The sequence below is a fragment of the Pleurotus ostreatus genome (assembly GCF_014466165.1).
Source record: "Pleurotus ostreatus strain PC9 chromosome Unknown scaffold_2, whole genome shotgun sequence".
Classification (NCBI taxonomy): Eukaryota; Fungi; Basidiomycota; class Agaricomycetes; order Agaricales; family Pleurotaceae; genus Pleurotus; species Pleurotus ostreatus.
Genome location: NW_023503157.1, coordinates 678950 through 701438, shown reverse-complemented (window position 1 = coordinate 701438; position 22489 = coordinate 678950). Strand labels below are relative to the sequence as shown.

The following is a 22489-nucleotide window of genomic DNA, read 5'->3' as shown; positions in this document are numbered from 1 at the left end:
AAACACGTTTGAGATAAGGTCTGAGTTCCTGAGGGAGCTCGATGTCGGGGAGACGCATGGTGGGATCCAAGTTAGAGAGTGCCCCGCGAGAGATTGGGTCGGCTGGATTCTTCTCCGTTGAGATATACTCCAGCTTCAACTGATTATTGAGCGCAAGCAAGCAGGCCCCTACGCGCTGGATCGAGAGATTGACTTGGATGTTCGCGCTCGAGCCCTTATTGAACGCCCCAATTACGCCCTGATTGTCAGAGTGAATGAGGACGTGGGTGTTTCTGACACCTTTGGCTTCTAAGAGGTAAGCCGCGAGTTCGACAGCGACCCCTTCGAGCCACCCAATCTTGCGACCAGTGGATTCCCAGCCGGGGAGGCTCTTCCAGGCCGCCCACTGCTTCCCCCACAGAATTCCGATGCCCCAATCTCCTGACGCGTCAACGCTGATGCCGAGATTCTGCGCTGCTCCTCGAGGAACGACACTTCGGCTGAAGTTCACGTCCCCCAATGTATTCCACCACCATGCAACATCTTGCCGAACGTTCTCGGGGAGGCGCCTCGTTTCATTGCCTTCAAAAGACGAGATGAACTGAATCAAGAATGCGAGGCGTGTCCGACCAAGTGGGTAGACATATATAATATGGGCAAGTGTTCCTTGCACCGCCATCGCGTCCTCTCGTGAAATTGCGGTTGAATGGTAAAATTTATACAGCTTCTCGCGAAAAGCTAAGCGCTTGGCAGGTGGTAGTGCCACCGTCTTGTGGCTCAAATCCCAAAGGAAGCCGACGTATGTGAAGGAGTGCGAGAAGTCTTGCCCCTTTTCGGGATGCCAGGGGATTCCAAGAGAGGCAATCTTGCCTAGGGCTCCTACGCGGTCATAAGAGAAGCTTCTGGGAGAGTACGGGGATAAGGGGAAGCGGAAGACAACCATATCGTCGGCCCATTTGCAAATAGGGCCTACGCCAAGTTCCTTCCAAATTGCGAGAGCGGCGTTGGCTATCTCCCCCGAATTTCCTTCGGAGGCCTTCGACCCAAACGGGCAGGCATGCTGAACGTAGAATTGTCCGGGTCGACCTTGTATAACAAACCAGCGTTTGTGGGCGGGGCATAGAGGCGTGCGGCGGTGGAATTTCGAGACGTCCAAAGTCATAGCTTGTGCTCCATTTGGAGCTGATGCAACCTATGGAAGATATATGTCAGCACTAAAGCAGCAGCGAGGAGGAGAATGCCTTACAATCTCGGCAACTTGTAGCGCTGAATCGAACTTCGTAGGGAAATCACGTATATCCGAGTACTCGTTCGTTGCGGGGTAGGAATGAGTACCCCTCGAAAGATCGATACAGACGCGCAGCTTGGGTTCTTCTCCTGGGTTTTGCGGCTGAATTTTGACCGTGATCGGCGAGCATTGAAAAGGTCCACCGAGAATACGTTCGGTCGTCTCCTGAGAATACGGCCCGCTCAATCTACCCTCCCTGACCTCCTCTACGAAGTATTCATCCACGAAGGACCGATGCTTTTCGACTGCTTGACCGTTTGGCCAAGTGACCGTTTTGTCAAGAGCGGGGAATTCGCCCATGGGGAAGCCATTGCGCAGCTTCAGTACGAGGTTAGGGTATTGTTGTCGAAGATGAGGGAACCTCTGGAAGAAATTTTCGAACGCGTCAGCGTTGTAGGGTGTTTTGATGCGCAGGAGAATGTCCGGATACGATGAATTCTTCGGAGCGGGAGGGGGTAGCATGAGCAGCGGCGCGATATCGGTTGACATGGTAAGGGACTCGGTATTTTGAGGCTTGGGTTAAAGTCAGTTCGATACCGAATGATGAAGTCTTCAGTAGTTAACAGCCTATTTGTATGCAGATGGAGAAGCGCCTTAAGGTTCGATGACCGGTCCACACGGCAAGGAATTCTGCGATATCCATGTCATGTGTATGGGTCGCGAAGGAGACTTGCTGCGGTCGTACATTCTCCCAGTTTCTATCTTTCATTTGCTTTCTCCCCTCGGAGGCTATCAGTCATACATAGTTTAGAGAAGTTCAGAAGTTGGACATACACAGTCATATGGAAAGCTGGGAGAACATTGTGAACGAGGGAGATGCTCACTGTGAGAGTACTCGAGTGATGTCTGGACGGCAGCGACAAAAGTAGTACACTGCGTAGCGGCATCGTGTCTTTTGAATATTTGTTTAAGGGTTCTGTGATACTGTGAGTGAGCTAGGTGATTCACTGCGCAAGGCATGTGCGTTCACGTTTTGATAGTCTGCCCCGTGCCTCAGATTTGGGAGAACTCGTTTCTACCGCATCTAGTTGGCGTCTTACGAGTCGAGATCCACTCTATTCTGTATCCTTTAGATGGGTGTACGTGCTGCAAACGTGGGCTACGGTGCCGGGACTGGGAGACCAGCCATTATTGTCGGAGGCGAAACAGGATAATGCATGGGCGTAATATCTGAGGAGTTAGGATGTGAGCGCTGGGTCGCTGGGTGCTAAAGGTTAGATGGTCAGCATCGGTCGACGAACGACATATCTTTCACCCACAGATGACAAGTCTGTCGACGTACGCCCGAGTTTCGATGGTCTAGCTTTCTTCTTCTTTCACTACCTTCTCGTATCGCATGTTGCAGGGTGCCAGAGAAGATATTTGGGCGCCTAATGGAGCGCCTAAATGCGCGTCGCCTGTCCTCATCATTCATTATTGCACTTAGAACATGCTGCGAGTCCCGGCCGTATTTTACGCGAAACTAACGTTTTGAACACGCGAAAATGAGCTCGGGGCCCGTCGTAGGAAGCGTCGTCGAAATCCCCGCCGGCCGCGGCGTCGTTCGTTTCGTTGGGTCCACAAAGTTCTCTCCAGGCAACTGGATCGGTGTCGAATTATATGAACAGAAGGGCAAGAATGATGGAACGGTCAACGGCGAAGCATACTTTCCGTGCAAGCCGGGATATGGGATGTTCGTCAGACCCAGCCAGGTCAAAGCGAACTTTGGGATGGAGAAAGTGGAAGAACCAGTGAGCAGAACATATTTTGTCGAGGGGATGTTTCTGATCTATCATAGCGAATGGCTTCTACGCGCCCAACATTGGGGCACCAGAGGACCAATTCTCTACGGTCGTCGACGGTTCCCTCGTCCCCTCGTTCGCTGAGTCCCGGGAAACCCTCTTCGTCTGCTTCGTCTTCGAGGACAGCTGTCTCCCGAAGCACGCAAGGATCTCCTACGAAACGCACTCCTGTGATCAAAGCATCATCGTCTCTGACCCCAGCCCTCCAGTCAAGACGCTCTCTCGGCCTTCGCCAATCATCTAGTTCCTCTGCTCATTCTCAGGATTCTACCTCCCCCAATATTCTAAACGCCTCTATTTCGTTGGCCGACTCGCCGACTCGCACCCGTAACCGCAATATATCGCCAGGTACGCTCCAGTCACGAAGGACGTCTTCGCCGCTCGCCATAAGTGCGCCTCAGCTCGTTAGATTACAAAGAACAGCATCGATTTCTATTAAACCGCCACCACCTCCCCTCGCTTCCACTCCCGAGCTACCAGCTGGAGATGAATCCGAGTCCGAGCCTGCCCCTGTGCACGACACGCCTGATGACCACTTAGCTGCACCTGTCTCCGAGCTGCGACCCTCCGTCTCTCATGATAGCGCCGTTTCTGGCTCAGGAAATAGCAACGCGACCCTCCTCTCCAAAGTCCGTCTCCTCGAATCCAAGTCCGCATCCGATCAACACACCATCCAAGCGCTCCAAACGAAGCTCACGGAGACGGAGAAAGTGCTCAACACGATTCGGCCAAAGCTGACGGGGAAGCTGACGCAGCAGCAGAGCACGATCGCGGCGCTGACGTCGACGATTACGCAGCTGAAGGCAGAGATGGCAGAGACGCGGAAGGAGAGCGAGGATGCGAGGGAGGAGAAGGAGGCGTTCGACTCGCGGATTGAGGATTTGACGGAGCAGTTGGAGATGGTCATGCTGGACAGAGAGGTGGCTGAGGAGAAAGCTGAGACTGCGATGGAGGAATGTAGGGAGTTGAAAGAGAGGGTAGCGGTTCTGGAGGTCGAACTAGGCGTGCTAAGGGGAGGTGGAGCTACTGGGGAGCAATCCGACGAGGCTGGTGCCACCGTTGACACGGGCAAGAACAGTTTAGCGTATATACAACTTGAGAAGCAGAACGAGAGGATGAAGGAAGCTCTCATAAGGTATGTTGTCCTTCCGCGACCTATGTTGTATATCATAAACTGGTGGGGTTAGGCTACGCGATATATCCCAAGAGAATGAACGCGAACACCGCCGGCGTATTGCAGAACTCGAGAAAGATGTCGACGGCTTTGATGAAATACAAGGTGGGCCTCACTGCTTCATCGTCGGCATATGTCTGAATGGGATCATCTAGGTCAATATGAGTCGACTCTTGGGCAGTTAACCAACGCGGAAATCCTCATCGACGAGCTGAAGGCTCAGTTGGATGCTACCGCAGCTGCCGACGAATTGCTCCTGCAGCTCACGGATCGTAATGACATTCTCGATGAGGTACGGAAGCTACGTCCTCATTGAAACTTGGTTCATGGGGTGCTGATCGCCGTTGGCCTTAGAAAATCCATGAAATGCAAATCACCATTGAGGACCTCGAGTCACTTAAAGAACTCAACGATGAACTGGAAGAGAATCATATCGAGACGGAGAAAGCGTTGCAGGAGGACCTTGGTAACGATTGACCCGTTCTCTACGCAGGTATATTTGCTTACGCACAGCATCTGCACAGACGCGAAGGACGCAGAAATACGTGAGTATCTTCGCAAGATTGAGGGCTTGGAGGAGGCGTGCCTGGATCTAGAAGGCACCATAGCACAATTCAGGGAGCTGGTGCTACAACTGCAATCGTAAGTTGTTCAGCCATATTCCAACGGCCAGACGTATCAATTTTCTATACAGTGAGCTCGATGGCCTTCGAACGCAGACGCAGACCGCCCAATCCGAGTCCGATAGGGCGGCCTCCCAGAACGCTGCTATGATAGCTATGAACCTCAAGCTCCAGTCTTCTGCGTCCAAGAATCAAGCTCGTCTCCTCGAGGTTGAACTCGGCAAGCTTGAAGCAAGGGAGGCAAAGGAATTGCTGGCAATCGTTCAGGTTTGCCTACGCTTCTATTAACGGGGTACTCGGGTAGATATTGACCACGATCCCCACCGTCAGCCGTATCTACCCCAACTATACGTTGAGTCTGACAGCGATGCGACTAGCTGCTACCTCTTCTTCCAACGGTTGGCCGGGAAGGCCGATCTCATCAGTTCCATCGCGGCACAGGCTCATGGTCTCCCGGATTCATGCAATGGACCTGTTACCGAGGTCCTCATGGGTATCTGTGATGTGAGCGCCTCCGTTGCTCCGTTTACCTTGTCTAATCCACAACCTACATAGATGCGAGGGAATCTTGCCAACCTGTCGACCCTCTGCAAGCGATTCGCTGCCATTCTGCGACGATGCGACGTGGATTCATTCCTATCTCTCGGTCGGCTCTACCCAGAGATCGCGCCCCTGGAAAAGCGTATCGACATGCACATCGAGCTGCTTCGACGCGATGAGTTCCGGGAAATGGAATGCGTGTCGGATGTGGCGAAGATACAGGCGCAGTTTGAACATCTTGCAGAAGCGTACTTCAGTGGATACGAACAGCTGGATATGGGCGAGACTGAGCTGGGGCACGCGCTTATGCTGGAGAACGATTTGGATTCGTTCGTTGCCTCTGTCGGATTGAGCAAGACGGCTGTGTCGGAGATCTTGAAGGATCCAGGTGAGCATCATGGTCCTCTTTTGAGATTTTGAGACACATTCATTTATTTTCGATACTATCAGATGTAGTGCTGGATATGGGTGGATTTGATCCTGACGTTGAATTCTTCCAACCCATGCAAAACATCCTTGAGCAATGTAAGGGCCCGAAGACGCTATCCAGGTACACCCAATACCTTCGATCCTTGTACCTTGCTAACTTGTATATACCCCAGGAAAATCACGAAGCGCCTAGAAGATCTCCTCCAAGACTCCGCTGCACTCAACCCTCGTTTGATACCTCGCTTCAAGTCATCGACGGACATGCTGACTGAGCTCCTCAATTTCGGTATCTCAGTAGGTGCCCTATTTTAAACCGCGCTATACCACTAAGATGATGTGCTAGCTCGCTCAATTAATCCTTTCACATCGCAATGATGCGAGGGGCGCTAAATCCTCGTTCCAGTTGGCAACTGTCCTATCTTATGCTAAACAGTCCGCTGGAGCCATAGTGCTCAATGATGCTAAACCAGGAGAGACGTGGTGGGAAGCCGTCACCAACCGCATCAGCTTGCTCAATCACGATGTCAGCAAATTGCTGCCCCTGATATCAGAACAGGAGAATGTCGTCAAGTGTACGTTTCTCTCCATGTTAATGCCGTTGACGCTCATGTTGACATTTGATTTTATTGTGTAGTGACTGGGGTCGCACCCTGGGTGATTAGGGTAGACGATATCAAGGCCGCTCTCGCTATCAACGTTGAAGCGGAACGTAAAGTTGCCTCCCTTAACGATGAGATACAAGGGCTCGCGCGGTCAATAAAGTCGAGGGATCAGAACATCCAAGAGAAGGTCGTCAAGATTGAGCTAATGGAGCGTAGAATGGAAGGCCTGAAGAAGCAGGCTGATCGTATCTCCGAGCTCGAGGACGAAGTCAGCAAAGCACAAAAGAAAGAACGGGACCTGTTTGAAGAGATGACACAGCTCCAGGCCGATGTAGACCAGTATACGAGGGAGAACGCTCAATTGAGGGCTATGACTGCTGGTCAAGATCGACCAGGTGCGGATATAATTGCGCGCAAACCATTCACATACTCACATGGTCTCTAGGGCCTGCTCCTGCCGTTGAGGCCGAGGCCATCGTCGTGGAAGGAAATTTGGAGACATCACATCTATTAGAACAAGTACGTAACTTCCCCGCCGTGTTTAAAGCATGGGTTAAACAATGGTGCACAGATCGAAGCACTACGTGGTACAGTTCGTTATCTGCGCACGGAGAATGCATACCTGAAAGGACAAGATCTCGTGCGAGACATCCAATCGCTTCCTCCTCTCCCAGAACCCATCACTCGACAGCCTACACCAGAATTGGACCCATCGCGGGCGTCGGACCTAGACTCCGATTCTGACGACGAAGATGCACGCCGCTTACAGCGTCCAACATTACGTTCACTAACAACGGAGACAAAGGTTCTCTACAGGGATGTTCTGCGGTTCTCATCTTCGCCACGCGTTGTGGATTTATCCGATGTGAACAAGCGAAGGGCTGAAGCACTTCTTAGGGCTCAAACAAAGGAGGTTGAAAGAGGTGACGAGGACAACGAAGGCAAACACGCTGTTGGGAAGTTCTGGATGCCTAGGAAGAAGACTCCGGCACATCAAGTGCTTGAAAGGAAACTGGAAGCTGAGAGGTTGAGTCGGAGGGTTCGCGGGCTTTTAGACAAAGCTAGCGCGATTGCGTAGTCGACGGTCAACCCCACATCAAATTATGGGGCTGTAACGCGGAAGGTCAGCATCGTTCCGCTACGTTTATGTTATCGACTCCCTATCTCTTTCTCGATTTCCAATTCCGCGCTCCTTAGATCTCGTTTCATCCTCTGCATCTACAAGATACCCCAGGCACATATACACTATGTTCATGTAGTTTTAACACTAGGCAATACTAGGAAATAATATCATTTATCGACACAGGGGCTCCAACCAGCATTCCGCCAATTCCTGCAGCACCGACGTTATGATATCGTCGATTTATTTTGACCTTACCTCTGATCCACGTCACCTCTAGGTTCTTGGATGCACCGGTATGCCAGTTCTTCCCAATATGTATGAGCTGATGCATATTATGTTTAGTTAGTATCTTGCTACATGCAACAGCAGGGATCCGTTAGTGACAGTACAGGTTGACTCGGGCGTTTCAATCACATCTTCAGGACTCTGACATCTTATCATATAGGCTCGCCACCGTGGCGCAGGCGGGATCAAGGGCCTCTGAACTCTGACCTGGATCGACGCCGAGAGGTTGTACCAAGGTTGGCCAAGAGATCGATGGGGAAAACGTGTCGGTGCGTGAGCCTCGAGACTATCACGGTGTAAGGCATAAAGCTGAAGCACTGAACTGCTGAACTCCTATTGTCAATGGCGCAGCAAATGGATCCATTTCATTCAATAGCTACAGCATGTACAACAGCTACACCTCGCTCCATAATATACCCATAAGAGGGTCGGGATGAACACTGAAGGGTGACCGGAAAAGTTCGTCGCCTAAGTATCGAGCACCCTGATGCTGCTTTCCATGCTGCTTATCAGTTTCGGACATAAACTTTCATGATCACTGGTCTGTGAGTCTGCACACACGACGACGATCTATATTCATTCACTTTCACAGCAAATTTACTGGCACCTCCCAGCAGTGCACAGCCCACGGTGAACTAATTACTTGAAACGTTACGACCTCGACGCCCTTGTACTTGATCTCGGAGAAGCTTTTGAATGATGTGGTTGCCCTCGATCAATGTTTGGTTTTACGGGACTCACAAATCAAAAAACCCTTCTCATCACCAGATCGTACCTGTCAACACCACCTGATTGGTTCCGGTAGAAGGACCCTTATGGCCAGCCCGTGACGGCTGCCAGTCTCTTTGAACCCTGCGACGAGTTTATATGTGACGAGAGATTCGTCTCGTCTTTCTTTCTTCGAGGGTGTGTTCCTACTGATTTACGCTTTCTGACGCTCGTTCTCATCTCCCGGGCCCCTGCAGACTCAGGCAGGACTCTATCTTGCGAACACTTCCCCACGACATCTCACTTTCTTTCTCTCGCCGCGACATGCGATGGAGGACTACAGAGATCCTCTAATTCTTCAGTCCCTTGAGGGGGCTGAGGCCGCCCGACTTCTGACGATCGCTACGTTCGCGCTTTTAGTTTATGAATGGTTCATCACGCTAGATAGCGAAGTGAGTAGAGTGCGGATCCGTATTATACCCCTTCCCCACATTGATCCCACCCTTCTTAGATTCAGTGTTTCTGGAGGGGAGGTTGGTCGAAGTCCCGGATGCTCTTTTTGGCAGTGAGCCCTCATATCGAATCGTCCTATGCCACCAAGTCTGATCTCGCTGTAGAATCGGTATATGACGCCGATCATCATTTTGTACGCAATTTAACTCCTCCATTCCGTCCACCATTAACCTCTTTCACTCAGATTTCCGTTGTATTGCAAGTCCTGTGCTATGACATTATTACCCGTTTCTGATAGTTCCTCTCCCTCCAGGTTTTCAGACTACAACTCCTACAACTGTGGTGAGTAGATTCGTCACTATATCGCTTTCACAGTACTGACAGTCGTATATTTTAGTTGTAAGCAAGCATCCAGATGCAGAGACTCGCCTTACTGATTCCGCGACATCTAGTTGCCTCCGCGCGATAAAAGCCTGCTTTATTTTAACCGTTTTAGTGCTGGGCATAGTTCAAGGTCAGTGTTTCGACCACACCCACGACGCCGTTCCAACGAGCCCTTCTCTCTAGCCATCCTCGTTCTACGAGTGTATTATTTATTCTCAAACTCGAGGCTCGTTCAGAATATCGTGATTGCATGCTTCATAGTCTCCGTCAGCATATCGCTGGCATTCGCATGCACGGCATCAATCAACCTTCGCCCTCTCCAGACCCTGGTTGCATTTGGTATCCGAGGCTGTCGCGCTGAGCGGCCTCAAGGTTTCTGGCGACTCTACCTCCCACCACTGGTCCTCCACACGCTACTGTATATGTTCACTGTTCTGCGAGCAGTCAGCAACAGGCAAATGTTGAAGAAAAGCCCAGTTATGCAGAGGATACTAAAAGAGTGAGGCGTTCCCATCATCACTGGCGACTGAAGAACGTTAACCCATGTTCCCAGCGGTGGATTCTTCTACTTGATTACTTTCGGTGAGAAGGCCGTGAGACGACCTCAGTTGATTTTTTGACCTGATTCTGTCCAGTTTCTGTCGGATTCACCGCCATAGGTGCCTTCATGGAGAAAACCCCTCACGTAAGTTTTGCCGAGTACGACATGCCGAGAAAGTCCAGCTAACAATGGGCTGCAGCTGAACATCCCTGCCATCTTCTCGAAGTGCGTATTCCCTCTTAAACCCGCGCTTTTCACCGCTCATCGACAGTTCCATTCTTCCCGAACTTCTGAATCTTGGCTTTGTCCCACTTACACGCGCTCTACACACAAAAATAACCATTCCCCAACACGCGTTACGTTTCACTGATCGCATCACTCGCCTTCACCACCTGTCCTCGCGCCTTCAGTTTTGTATTGGGCATCACATCGGTCTGTGTTTCGAGGATTATGCTCTCCATTCAATCACTGGCTGCGAAGCTTGGGTCGGACACCGCGTGGCTGCTCAACAACGTAGAACTGTCGCGCGTTCGTTGGCGACACGGTGCCCACGAAGGCGAGCTGATTGTCGATCTCGAACCCGCTTATGAAGAAGAACAAGACAACCAACAAGATATCGAGTACAATAGACGGATGTACGCTTCTGATGTGGAACTGGCGGACATCAAGTCAGCGAAGAAATCAACCGGTCCACAACCTCAAATAACCGTCAGGACAACCCGGGTCGGGACGTTTACCGACATGAATGCTGATAAATATTATAGTCAAAGTGTTTTGACAATGAAATCATAGTGCGTCGTTTTATCCTTCTCCTTCTGGCCCGGTCCATTAAATGACGGCCTTCGGGCTCGCAGGTATCCGACCACCTCATGTCGATTCATGACCATGAGGCTCACCACCTTCGTTCACGCTTCTACTACGAGTATTGCTACATTATATTATATCTTGTTATTTAGGATACCACCGCTTTCGATCTGGCTTTTGTTGATATCTCGCCATGGACCTTAGCTTGTAGTTGTAATTATACACCGTTGGATTAGTAAAAAGGGAACACCCATCCATGCCATGACCAATGCTATCCGTGGGTCTGAGGTATGTTTCCAAATCGCTCAACCAAAGATGCTTCATCGCAGGACGACTAGTATTTCGTATAAGGGCATCACCCTCTTCCTCTACGATCTTTTCCCTTGGCTCCCAGAGGGGACAGCAGCTAGGGGTGAGTCCCTTCCCTTCATCCCCCATCTCTTATACTACTCAGTACTCAATCCTCATGTCTTTCAAGTTCTCTTGAATTATAGCGGCCCCACTTACTTCGTATGACCCGAACCAATAGACCACCCTCGCGACAAACAATTCAGGCCTCAGGTACCACCCTGGCACTGACGCAGCTCAGCTGTATAACAACCTTGCCGCAGATGGTGCCCCCCCTTGCCGTCAACGTGTGGGATGGCGTGGCTTTCTAGATAAGAACCTAGTCACTGGTGCACTGGTGCGTACCTAACTTCCACTGCATGTTATTTGCGATACATCTTATAGACGTAGATATAAAAACAAAATAATAGTTTAATGCCATTTAATATCGTACTCGTCTATTTAAATAACTAGACATGCAATGGGAAAGCTACGAAGTGATAAATAGTACAAGTACACACAGACTATTGGTAGGCGCACAAATAGGTCGCCTACGTCGAATGACCTATGAACGGACTGGCATATGTCTAATATATTTTGGAGCACTATGTACCACCACCGGAAGGCCTGCGGCATACCTTAGCAAGAGTACGCCGGTGGTTCCTCTTCATTGACTTCTTCCTTCAGTGACTGTGGCGAGGGAGCAGTTGCGGTGGTGCTGGATGGCTCCAGTCTTCGACGATGTGCGGTGGTACCTGCTTGCATTACCTGCTCTAGATGCCTTAAATGAGTCTCGTCGAGATGAGGGCGTATCCCCCACGAACGCAGGCGCTTCAATGCGACGATCGGAGGTTCCTGCTTGAACAGCATGTAATCGGAAATCGTAGTTTCCGTATAGTCTAGCTGTGCCTCGCTTAGGTATGATTGTATGTCTATGTGGTTGGCCCAATTCAGGGGAATACCATAGTCACTAGATAGGCAGAATTAGAAACGCTACGATCAATTCCATGGAATGCGAGGCGCACATTGGGTCTAAGTGGACGTTGTGCTGCAATTCGCCGTCGGTTTCGTTGAGTCGATCGAAATACAGCAGAGACAGAAGAGACAGACCTGGTAATTCCATGGATCTGATATATTGGGGTCACCCTCTACTGGAGTCGCCCTCGGCAACTCGTCCCCGTTGATCACGTCCTTCCCACAAATGCAAGTTATCATGGCTAAGAACTTAGTTTTTATCTTCGCCAGCGGCCTGCCACCCTCTGCACCCTGCACAGCCAAACGGAGTCAGATTGATTGTCGGCGACGGCACCAAACTGAAACTACCTTGGTAACTCCCTTGCCCTCCGGTACTCGCAAGCTAATTCCCTGAATTGAGGTTGATTGACATGCCTTGAGTAGCCTGATAGCGTGGCTCTTCTGTGTTTGTTTGAGAGGGTGAGAGCCGTGCGCAGTACTCGATGACGGCTTCTCCGTGTAGGATTTGTCCTCTTCCTTCAACTTTGCAGCCGCAGATTTCATAGAACGTCGATTTGTCGAAAGGGAAACGAGTGTCGTTCGGGATGACCATCTAGACAAACTGGCTAGGTCATTCGGTGGGATCGAGGTTCTTTGAGGGCTCATCATTAAGCAAAGTCTGGATCGGACGTCTCGAGTGCTTGCCACAGCTATATAGCAAGACACAACTGAATTGATTTCTATGTATGTCGCTGGAGACTGTCGCTATCAGATCTATATGATGCCGCTAGGGGGTTCGACCATTCCAGAGATTGCAGCAACGACCAAGTTGGTCTCCCAACCAGTGACAGGGATGTGATAGCTGTGATTTGGCTGTGATAGTCGATAATGCTGCGTGACAATGCCCTACGCACCGGGCCTTGTGAAGATGGTGTGTATTTTCGGCAGCGACAAGGCTTCTTCTGAGTCCTGACTGGTCGCTGGTCTCCGTACTAAAAACAGCCGCCCATTTCGCCACGTTCATTTTGGTTATAGGGAGAGAGCTGTTTACGGAATCAGAACCATCCATGGAACTATGTTTAGCAGCCTACCGTGCATACTAAACGTCTAACATCTACTTGGTAATTTATTGACCGTTCGATGAAGAGCGCCGCCCCATGCACTGAAATGCACGCTCCTGGCCGGGGGGGGCATGGGGGGACCATGCAGACGGCTCTGCCGAAGCCTGGACTTTGATCGGCGGCCAGTTTGAGCACAAGACCATCTGTCGCGGCGTCAAAACGACGAAATCTGGGCGAAAGGAGGAATCAGCGTGTGCAGAATGGGCCAGCAATGATCCAGGTTGGGTGGAACATATGACTAAGCACGCGCGAGCTGGAGGAATCATGGGAATCAAACTTTTTAGCGGCAAGGCTACACCGTTCGCTCTTTTCTTCAGTCCACTCACCACCTTACAGTCTCCTTGGGTTCTCCCTCTAATTTCCTCCCCACACTTTGCGGACGAAGGGTCCCCTACCTCTTCCAGGGTTCATTTCAAATCATCGACGATGCTGCCCTGCGCTCTATTCGCTTTGCTCGTGCCTTTGCTCGTGGCGGCCCAGTCGCCCGAAGGGACCATCTCGGGTCCAACGACCAGTGCTGAGGCGGCCGGATACTCCTGCGACGCTTCCAAGTGCCAGCTTCCAAATTGCAATTGTGCCAGCGTGAAACCGCCTGGTGGCCTGCAACCGGTGAGTTACTGTTATTAAAGGCCGCATGCAGTAAGTATGCTCAACCGCTCTTGTCGATTTTCTAGAGCGATGTCCCCCAATTCATCGTATTCACTGCAGATGATGCCATTCAGTCATACACCCTTGATGCTGTGAATCAATTCTTGGCGCACAGAAAGAATCCAAATGGCTGCGCTCCAAAGATGACCTACTATACGTCCCTGGGCTACACGAATTACAGTCTTGTCACTGGTGCGCTGCAAAGAAAAATTGATTGCTTCATCGTCTAAACCCACTTCAGATTGGTTTGTTGCCGGTAACGAAATTGCCGATCATACGTGCGTTATATTCTTATATTTTTAGCTTTTTGTACGACATTAATCCCTGCTTCAGTGTCAACCATGTCGGCGACCCATCTGCTGGAGAGATCAACGGCAACCTTATTGCCCTGAATGCCTTGGCGGGCATTCCGCTTGCCTCCATCAAAGGCTTCCGCGCACCTTTCTTGAACTACTCCGTCGATACTCTTAAGAGGCTGTGAGTGTGAACTCCATATCATTGGTTTCCAAGAAGCTGAATCTATTTTGGTAGTTATGAATCCAAATTCACTTACGACTCTTCTGCTTCCGCCTCCGTTCCCGTCACAGATCCTAATAGTGATGCGTTTTGGCCGTATACATTGGACTATGGTATGGCGAATGACTGTTTGGAAGTTCCTGGAAGCTGCAAAGGCGAACCGAAGCTCCCTGGCTTCTGGGAAATCCCCATGTACGCCTTTTTCGACAATCTTGGTGTCGCCGGACCCCATTTGATGGATCCTTGGCTGTGAGCTCTCACGATATTGTCTACTTATGCCGCATTCTGACCTTGTGATTAGTGACAACGCCAACGGAGCAAGCGCCATCAACGACACGGCCACCCTCGAATATATGAAAAACACCTTTACGGCACACTACAACGGCAACCGACAGCCAATCGGACTCTACACCCATCCTATCCACGTTTCCGTGAGTATCTCCTTTCAGTATCTGTGAATGGACTTCTAGACTTGGGTATCGATAGCGCTCCGTTCCCGGCTCTACGGCGTCAAATTCTACTATTAATATGATCAATGCTTTCTTGGACTGGGCGCAGAACCAACAGAATGGTAAGTCCTTTTCAACGTAGCTGGCGACGTAGTTATTGACCACGTATGGAACACTAGTATGGATCATATCCAGCGAACAGCTGCTTGACTGGGTCCAGCACCCCACCCCCGTCTCCCAACTCGATCAATTGAGCTCCCTCAAATGCTCCACTCCCCAGGTTGACGCCAAGATCTGCAACGGCATGCCATCGAGTCAAGCAGGTCTGATCCAACACTGCGCTTTCCCTGATTTCCCCTTCTACACTTGCGTACGCCCGTATTCTATTCAATTCTAACTTGCTATTATTGACATGCATGAATTTCTGGCAGTATGGCTGTCCTCAGGACCACCCAACTGTCGAGAAGCCTAACCCGCCTCAGCAAGTGGCTGATGGGCAGCAAGCACGATTCCGCCGTATGTCTTCTACACTAATGCCGTGACTCGTACTGACTGTCTCTGCTGTTTAGTTCCTCAAAATTGTTCAACGCCTTTCTGGGACCCGATTAAAGGCGAGTGCATCTGCACGTCCAGCACGTGTGCCTTCGCCGACGATTCAAGACCGATTGGGGTACGGTTCTTTGATGCTCTTCCAAAATGACATTCTGATTTTTGTGCGCGCTCTAGCCTAATGGCGCCAACCTCACTGGCGGCGGTACGGGGACATTCGAAGATCCTGCATCTTCGTCCACAACATATGTCCCCTTCAACAATGCTCTTCCATCAGTATCACTGGATATTCTCCCCACATTAATCCTCGGAGTTGTTGGTGCCTTCATTGGGACCTTCGGCGTCATCTCTAGGTTTTGAAAGCTCTCTGGGCTCAGACTTGACTTTGGGACATTAGCATTGCATTGCATTCGGGAGACACATGTTCTCCTGATAATTTAACAACTGGATTATTCGCACTTCGAGCATCCTCATGGACTTCTGATATTTACTCGTACATGTCTCAGTTTGTAGCCACTCGTTAGCTAGACACATTCACTTAGGACTATATATTGCATTGAATAATTATGATTTCTTATTGGCTCTGTAGTGTTTCCGGGATTTGTTCTTTAAAGCTCCAACTGTTCGTACTGATGCATGATGATGACTCGCTTGTGACAGTCATGAGCAAATCATGACTCCTGGCTTAAAACGGAAGCAGGAAACATTATTGGGCTCCTATTTCAAAACAGAATATAGCAGCTACTTTACTTGTGAAGGAGCCATTATAGTCTTTCATAGGTACTTCGTAGATAATAACAGATGTATATCCCACGAACCAAGGTTGTATGTATTACAGGGAGCATCGATGCCTGAGATCTAGATGGTCTTGCTAGTAAATATATGTAAATAAATGCAAACAGCCAGATACCAGAAGGCCACCATCTTGAAGGTGCAGCATTCATTTTCAGGTAGGATTTTCATCATAGCTGCAGCTTCAGGTAGCAGGCCTTTCTGCCAAGCAAGTTGTGGCTCCAGGCATCCACCACACAGGCCACAGAACCTCAGCTTGCCTCTGGTATTTTTGGTATGTTTTATAGCCATTGAATCCTAGCTCCAGACAAACTCTGCCTCTAATCTTTGTTCTAGATGTATGAGATGGCCCCAGAAAGCAGCTGTCTCAAAGTGATTTCGAGTTTGCAGCATAAAAGACGACATGGTTCATCTCGTCATGCTGCAGAGAGGGGAAGAGCAAAGACAAAAGTACTTTTCCATGAGCTAGCCCACCAAGCAGCTTCCCCTGGAGGGGAGTCTAGCCGAGCATCCAGCTGTAGTGCAGAGGAAAAGGAGGAAAGTGCATTAGAGGGTGGACTGGCATCCGCTCCATCATCTGCTTCCTTTAAAGGTAATGCGGCATTTTCCACGAGTTCGTATTTGGAAATTCACATAGTGTTAGCTTCTGTACGCCCGCCTGGACCACCCTTTCAGCCCGCGCCTACACCTCCACCAAGGCTTCCTAAAGGCATAACTCCTGTTTGCCTTACTACAGTAGCGCCGGTACGGCGAGCACGCAGGGCCCTGGCACACGGATCGCCGTCGCGTAAACCTCCAGTTGCACATACCCCATCCGCTTCCCCGTCGAAGAAGCCTGCGATTGCACTTCAGATTCCCACTCAGGCACCTGTGTCAAACACGGGACAGGCCAAAGAAGCGGATCAACTAGAGTTTGACAATCTCGTTCCCCTACCGAAGGATGCTCTGACCTCCGGGATCTTGAGCTCATGGGTAGTCTTGTACAATCCCAAAGGCTTGTCCGAGTCCCAGCTCTCTCAACCCAAGGCATTTGCCGAGCCACCGCCTTCTTCAGTCGCGCCCCGGAGCTTTATGTTCAAGTATTTTGCGGAGCAAGTGGATAAGATTCCGGATGAGTAGTTGGAATACAAGTTATCGGGTACATTTTCCTTTCTCCCCGCTGTAATTAGTCCTCGCTATCGTGCTATTGTTTGCTGTTTATTACGAGTACTTATACACTATACGCCACCTATATACCAACACCGTAACGATATGGCCCTTCGTCAGTCCGTGAAAAGGATGGGGGGTACTAGTGAAGTATTAGGGGGATCTAGGGGTAATTGGTGCACGTGAACTCCTCAAGGCTGCAAGCGCTTGAGCTGCTGGAGACAACGATTTCCTCAACACCGACGACGACAACGACAATGGCGACCGTCAATATCTCCTCGTCGCCTATAACCCAGGTCTCTCAGACCCCGACACATACAAACTTGCAGCCGCAATTGCTGACGCGCCTTCTGCTGGACCTCCGTGGCCGTCGCTTTGAAGTGGACCGGGAGACGATTATGAACCTGCCTGAGTCGGTGCTGCTGTGCCTTTTCCCCAATGGTCTGGTTCTCAGCAGGCAGAGTGTGGCCTTATCGGACGGCGGGGATGGTGAGGAGGAAGAAGAGGTCTATGGCGTCGATGTCAGTGCAGAGTTCGAATTTCGCTCCATGTACAGTTCAGCAGCTAATGCAGGCCCCAGTTCGATCCAGAATGCTTTCAATACGTCCTCACCTTCTTTCGCACATCCTCAGAAGCGTTCTACGGAACTGCTACCTCCCCTGGTCTCTTAAGTGCCCAGCAGCACCTTCTTGATGGGTCACCACCGAGCGAATTCGGGTCCGCGACCTCACAAAATCCCTTACTGTCCAAGCAAGCTATAATCGTACTGCGTGAGGAGCTGGAATACTTCTCTATCCCTCCCAAGGAGAGTGACGCGGCGACCGACCAGAACGGCATCGCGAACGACATACTGCTGGGTCTGAAGAGGAAGTGTGGCGAATACTTGATGGAGAAGAGGAATATATTTACCGCGCTTCAGAGAAACGTCAACAAGGAGAATAATCTTGCTGAGCAGCATCTGATTGATATGCTTTGCATGAGGTGCGTGCATCCACTTCCGCATCATTTGCAAGTTCTGGTGCCTTTGTAATTGGGTGTCTATGTCGGTTAGAGCTGCGTAATCCCTGCAGCTGCTTCCGGTAGCTCCATGGCAGCTGTTAAGCACGCGGCGACGCAAAGGAGAACAAAGTTCGATGGCATCGACATGAGCGTCCTTTCACTGCTTATGTACCTCACACATTTGGGAAATGTGGTGTGGAAGCAGCCAGCCGCTTATGCAACCTATTCATGAATCCCGAGGGTGTCGTTCTCTCGGCTAGCGTCCGATCTTTGTGCTCATTCACCACCCCTTACCTCGCGCCTGGACGTGCTGTAATACTGATTTCACAAACAGTGGCTTCGATCGCGAAGATGAGTGGGGCTATCGAGCACTGGAGCCTTCGAGATGCTGTATTTCGTCTATCGCACTAGTGCTGCTCAAGACGGGAATTATGCATCATCCTCCGGCTTCCAATGGGGAGAGACCTGTAACAGTCGACTATAGCCAAATGGCGACTGCGCAAAAGTTGCTGCTCTTTTGGCGGAAACCCGCAGTACGTAATATGCCCTCCTATGTGTTCTACGGTCCTAATGTTGTCTGATCTAGCGCAAGTGCTGGTGGGATGGGATTGACGTTGAGCTGCCCGAATCAGAAGGGCAGCCTGCCAAAACGGTCAAACTGTGGGCGCGAAGAGTCTGGACACTGGAGCTGAGCTTGGTGGGTATTCCTTTGTTTTTGCTATTGTTCGATACGAGGCTTACTCGTACTTCTGTGGGCGCAGGTGTGATACACAGATTAATATCGAGTATTCTAATGTCGGGCTGCTTTGTTGTGTTCGTTGCTTTCTTTCGGAATAAGTTTCGCCGCAATCCCTTTTAACCTTCTCGGCGTCACGACTGCTGTTCGCCGCGTGGATACCCTATCATGAATGAACGCCCAGCACAATACAGGCTTACCGGATAGCCATCTGATTCCCCTTACTTCCTCTGTTCCGTAGTTGGTTCTGTAACAATGTGATGTGCTGTGTGGGCGTTTAGGATTCGAAAGCCTGAAACAGCATCGATTATCACTCAGCCAGCTTCGACATCATTTGGGACGCTATTATTGTATTGTGTGAATTTGTGATGTCAGAAATCTGAAATCCTTGTTCTCGGAAAGCGTTCGCGACCGACCATCAATCGTGACTGACTACCACCTCTTGCCCTCGTACCACCACCATCTCCACTTCCACCAGAACTCTTTCCATCCACCGAGATTCATATTTGACATTCTCGCTGATCTTGAAAGCCCGAGAAGCCTTGTGGACGCCTCGAGGCAGCACAAATCTCGATTTGGATCCCTTCGACCGAAAAAGAAGGACCTATATATCATAACTGTAGAATTCCTCGACCACTCGACCACACCTTCCTTCTTCTCCAACCCTCGTTATGTCCTCAGCGTCGTCGACGGTGTCGGACCCACCACCATCGTACTCCAGCCAAGCCAACAACGCCAACGCGGCCTCTGATCCCGCTTCGAGAGACTCTGACCGGAAGTCTGTCAAGTCCATATCGCCTACCGTGACAACCACTGGAGAGAGCAGATCATCTCGTCATAAGAGACACTCCACCGCTTCCTCAAAGCACGTTATAGACATCAAAGTGGATACGAGCGACCAGGGACGCAAGGCTCCACACAAGAGACACTCGACTCATTCTAGCTCCTCGCGGAAGGAAGATAATAAGGCAGATGCTGCTGAACATACACACGAGCAAGTCCGTCGCTCAACGTATGGCCCCGAGTTTTTGAAGCAGCTCGCTGAGAAGGGCTTGAGCGATGATACGACGGACGCCACAGGCGGAGGAAAGTTCAAGCTGGTGACGGGGTCTGAAGCTATGTCAATCTTGGAGAACTATGTCGAGTGAGCAGACACTTATCTCTCTCGCATCCAATTCTGATGTCTCTGTGCCCTCAGAGAGAAGAAAGAACGCGCCTCGTCCAGAGACGAGAATAAACATAACCATGCCGACACTGTTAAGACACCACAGCAGCAGCCGATAGTCTTCGCCTTCACTGCATCTGATGGCGCGCGGAAAGTCGTTGATTATTATATGACTTGGAAAGGAAAGACGGTACGCACCATTCTCTTCCTACCTCCGCCGGTGCTAACTCGCAATAGGGAACACGACAGCTTAAAGGTAGGCATAGCCGACCAATGCCCGTACAGTGCCATCTAACTCTTGTCATAGGACCAGAGCGTAAAAGCGGCTTTTTAGATGAAGAATTTAACCGCGTTACGGAGACTCTCGACAAGGAGTATAAACGCCTCTCGTATGCTCTCTACCACAAACTTCACGCTCCTTTTATTAAACTTACCACTTTATAGGGTTCTCAGCATGGAACCTCCCAACCTCCTCCCTCAGCAGACCTCTCAGCTACCCCCGGTGACGCCTCAAGCTCTCGAAGTGGTTAATGAACTACCTACCGTGGAGTCCGCTTCACCGGCCAAGCATATCCCCCCGCCGAGTAAGATTACGCACATGCTACCAAATGAACGGCTTTACCTAACTGATGCATAGTAAACCCTCCCAAACCTAGCGACACTGTAGAACCCGCGCGGTGAGGATCATTGTCTTTTCATCTGCTACGCGTGACTGATCAATCAAACAGTCTGAGTGCGTCAAGCGTGGTATCTCTACCACTGCTAAACATGATTCGTGGCGTCCCTCTGGGAAATCGACGTACGTTCGGTCTATATCACAATCTTATGTTTCCTTCATGCCGATGACGATATATTCTATTTACAGTCCCGCTGTATGTAACGAACCCCGATCCAGCAAGGTTAGAGATTTCCCGTGGGTTCTCGACGGCACTGCTGACACACCGCATTTCCCCGTCTAGTTCCACAACATGTATGAGCGGTTTTAACTATTTCCGGTGCCTGCAGTACTGATACACGTTCCCTTTGATAAGCTTCTGTTCGCGGTTCAATCGTAGACGCCGGCGGACAAGGAAAGGACCTCTCCGAGGCTGTTACTGAGGCGTTGACTCGGCCCAAGACACCAGGTAAGCCCGTGTTCCCCTCATGATCTTTGTAGCTACGCCTCACCAAGGACATCTTACCCCTCACCGTTTGAAGAGAGTTCAAGTTCAGTCGATCGATACAAGTGAGCCTTACTTCTATTGGTTTCATTTGATTATCGATGTATCAAGTCAACTGACTGTTTCATTTCCTCCTCGCTTCAGACCAAAACGATCTTCACCATTGGCAGTCTCACGATCGCCGTCTGAGCCTTCAAGCGAAGACAGCTCCAAGACTGAGAAGTCTGAAAAATCCTCACGCAAACACAGAGCCTCGCCTACGAATAAGTCTCCGACGGCTCCTAAAGATGACAAGTCTTCTGAAATCTTGATTGTTCTGGTTGACGAAAAGAGCGATCATACTTGGCACGGGTACGTTCCGTTCATTTTGTGATTAAGAACCTTGTGTTGAATTATCGTCCTTCTCGGATTGCAGACTTGAACGCAAGCTTACTCGGAAGAGCACTAAGTCTTCTACACGCACCGCCTCGGGCGAACGGTACTCTCCCTGGCTCGGACCATTGGTTGCTGCGAATAAAGTGACCTATCGCCGCCCGTCGCGTAGGGGGATCAGACCGCTCCGCAGGCACTCGATGCAAACCGATGACTCTTCGTCCTTGTCTCCGTCATCATCCGACGAAGATGATTTTGAAGGTGACGATAATTGGAAAGGCCCGGCGTACCCATCGTTCCCGGTTGTACCGGCCTACCCGATAAAGTCCTATCTGATCAACGAGGGCTTACTCCCCCCAGAGCAATCGGGGGAAAAGCCCGTGACCCTCCGGCCTCTCGACAGGAGCCTCAGTAACGGGTCGAGAAGCATGGCCAGTTCTGTGTATTCCTACCACAGTCCCTATGTCACGCCCGTTGATATGCCCGGTCTCGTGGGCTCTGCTACATCCCTCAATGGTTATCCCCGTGGTCCCCCGTCGACTGCTTCTTATGCTCCGTCCTACGCATCCTATGTCCCCGCTGTTCAACCTTCAATCGTGTCAATGCCTATGAGCCCTCCCGTTCAAACCGGCCAGATGCCAGGCTTCGCGCACACAGGCTCCCCGGTCCAAGTGCCTGGATATATGAGCATGCCGAACTCTCCCTACGCCCGTGCCGGTTCAGTGTATGATTATTTGCCTGGTGGGTTCGTCCCATACCATTAAACACTTCATTTTTCTCCTGTATTCTATTTGTGCGGGTATTGTGTCCTCCAGAGGGAGGGGTTTCTACCACTTACGAC

At 50.5% G+C, this 22489-nt stretch overlaps 7 protein-coding genes across 7 annotated transcripts; 6 read left to right on the top strand and 1 right to left on the bottom strand.

Annotated features, from left to right (window-relative positions):
• Positions 1-2751: 2751 nt before the first annotated feature.
• Positions 2752-7494, top strand: PC9H_003009 (uncharacterized protein; the record flags this gene model as incomplete). The annotated part of the gene is made up of 17 exons (XM_036772609.1): positions 2752-2997; positions 3258-3544; positions 3656-4183; positions 4236-4327; positions 4378-4514; positions 4577-4688; positions 4747-4864; positions 4917-5112; positions 5176-5349; positions 5401-5773; positions 5836-5935; positions 5988-6108; positions 6158-6386; positions 6449-6811; positions 6862-6935; positions 6988-7329; positions 7378-7494. 17 exons carry the CDS (start codon positions 2752-2754, stop codon positions 7492-7494), a joined length of 3609 nt encoding a protein of 1202 aa, XP_036634082.1.
• Positions 7495-8861: 1367 nt separating this feature from the next.
• PC9H_003008 (uncharacterized protein) lies at positions 8862-10702 on the top strand (the record flags this gene model as incomplete). The annotated part of the gene is made up of 10 exons (XM_036772608.1): positions 8862-8984; positions 9044-9097; positions 9150-9178; positions 9230-9327; positions 9383-9499; positions 9553-9868; positions 9923-9951; positions 10005-10054; positions 10110-10135; positions 10321-10702. The coding sequence occupies 10 exons, from the start codon at positions 8862-8864 to the stop codon at positions 10700-10702; spliced, it is 1224 nt and encodes a 407-aa protein (XP_036634081.1).
• A 978-nt stretch (positions 10703-11680) lies between these two features.
• On the bottom strand, positions 11681-12559 carry PC9H_003007 (uncharacterized protein; the record flags this gene model as incomplete). Its single annotated transcript, XM_036772607.1, has 4 exons — positions 11681-12011; positions 12067-12089; positions 12152-12307; positions 12365-12559. 4 exons carry the CDS (start codon positions 12557-12559, stop codon positions 11681-11683), a joined length of 705 nt encoding a protein of 234 aa, XP_036634080.1.
• An 821-nt stretch (positions 12560-13380) lies between these two features.
• On the top strand, positions 13381-15638 carry PC9H_003006 (uncharacterized protein; the record flags this gene model as incomplete). Its single annotated transcript, XM_036772606.1, has 11 exons — positions 13381-13725; positions 13791-13956; positions 14006-14042; positions 14098-14241; positions 14296-14529; positions 14582-14711; positions 14767-14851; positions 14909-15099; positions 15161-15245; positions 15299-15399; positions 15456-15638. The coding sequence occupies 11 exons, from the start codon at positions 13381-13383 to the stop codon at positions 15636-15638; spliced, it is 1701 nt and encodes a 566-aa protein (XP_036634079.1).
• Positions 15639-16406: 768 nt separating this feature from the next.
• PC9H_003005 (uncharacterized protein) lies at positions 16407-17189 on the top strand (the record flags this gene model as incomplete). Its single annotated transcript, XM_036772605.1, has 2 exons — positions 16407-16662; positions 16714-17189. 2 exons carry the CDS (start codon positions 16407-16409, stop codon positions 17187-17189), a joined length of 732 nt encoding a protein of 243 aa, XP_036634078.1.
• Positions 17190-17473: 284 nt separating this feature from the next.
• Positions 17474-18982, top strand: PC9H_003004 (uncharacterized protein; the record flags this gene model as incomplete). Its single annotated transcript, XM_036772604.1, has 5 exons — positions 17474-17737; positions 17797-18197; positions 18550-18748; positions 18802-18912; positions 18977-18982. 5 exons carry the CDS (start codon positions 17474-17476, stop codon positions 18980-18982), a joined length of 981 nt encoding a protein of 326 aa, XP_036634077.1.
• Positions 18983-19622: 640 nt separating this feature from the next.
• On the top strand, positions 19623-22412 carry PC9H_003003 (uncharacterized protein; the record flags this gene model as incomplete). The annotated part of the gene is made up of 12 exons (XM_036772603.1): positions 19623-20095; positions 20150-20306; positions 20354-20372; positions 20424-20505; positions 20561-20700; positions 20754-20793; positions 20845-20915; positions 20982-21015; positions 21076-21086; positions 21148-21240; positions 21447-21627; positions 21692-22412. The coding sequence occupies 12 exons, from the start codon at positions 19623-19625 to the stop codon at positions 22410-22412; spliced, it is 2022 nt and encodes a 673-aa protein (XP_036634076.1).
• Positions 22413-22489: the final 77 nt, after the last annotated feature.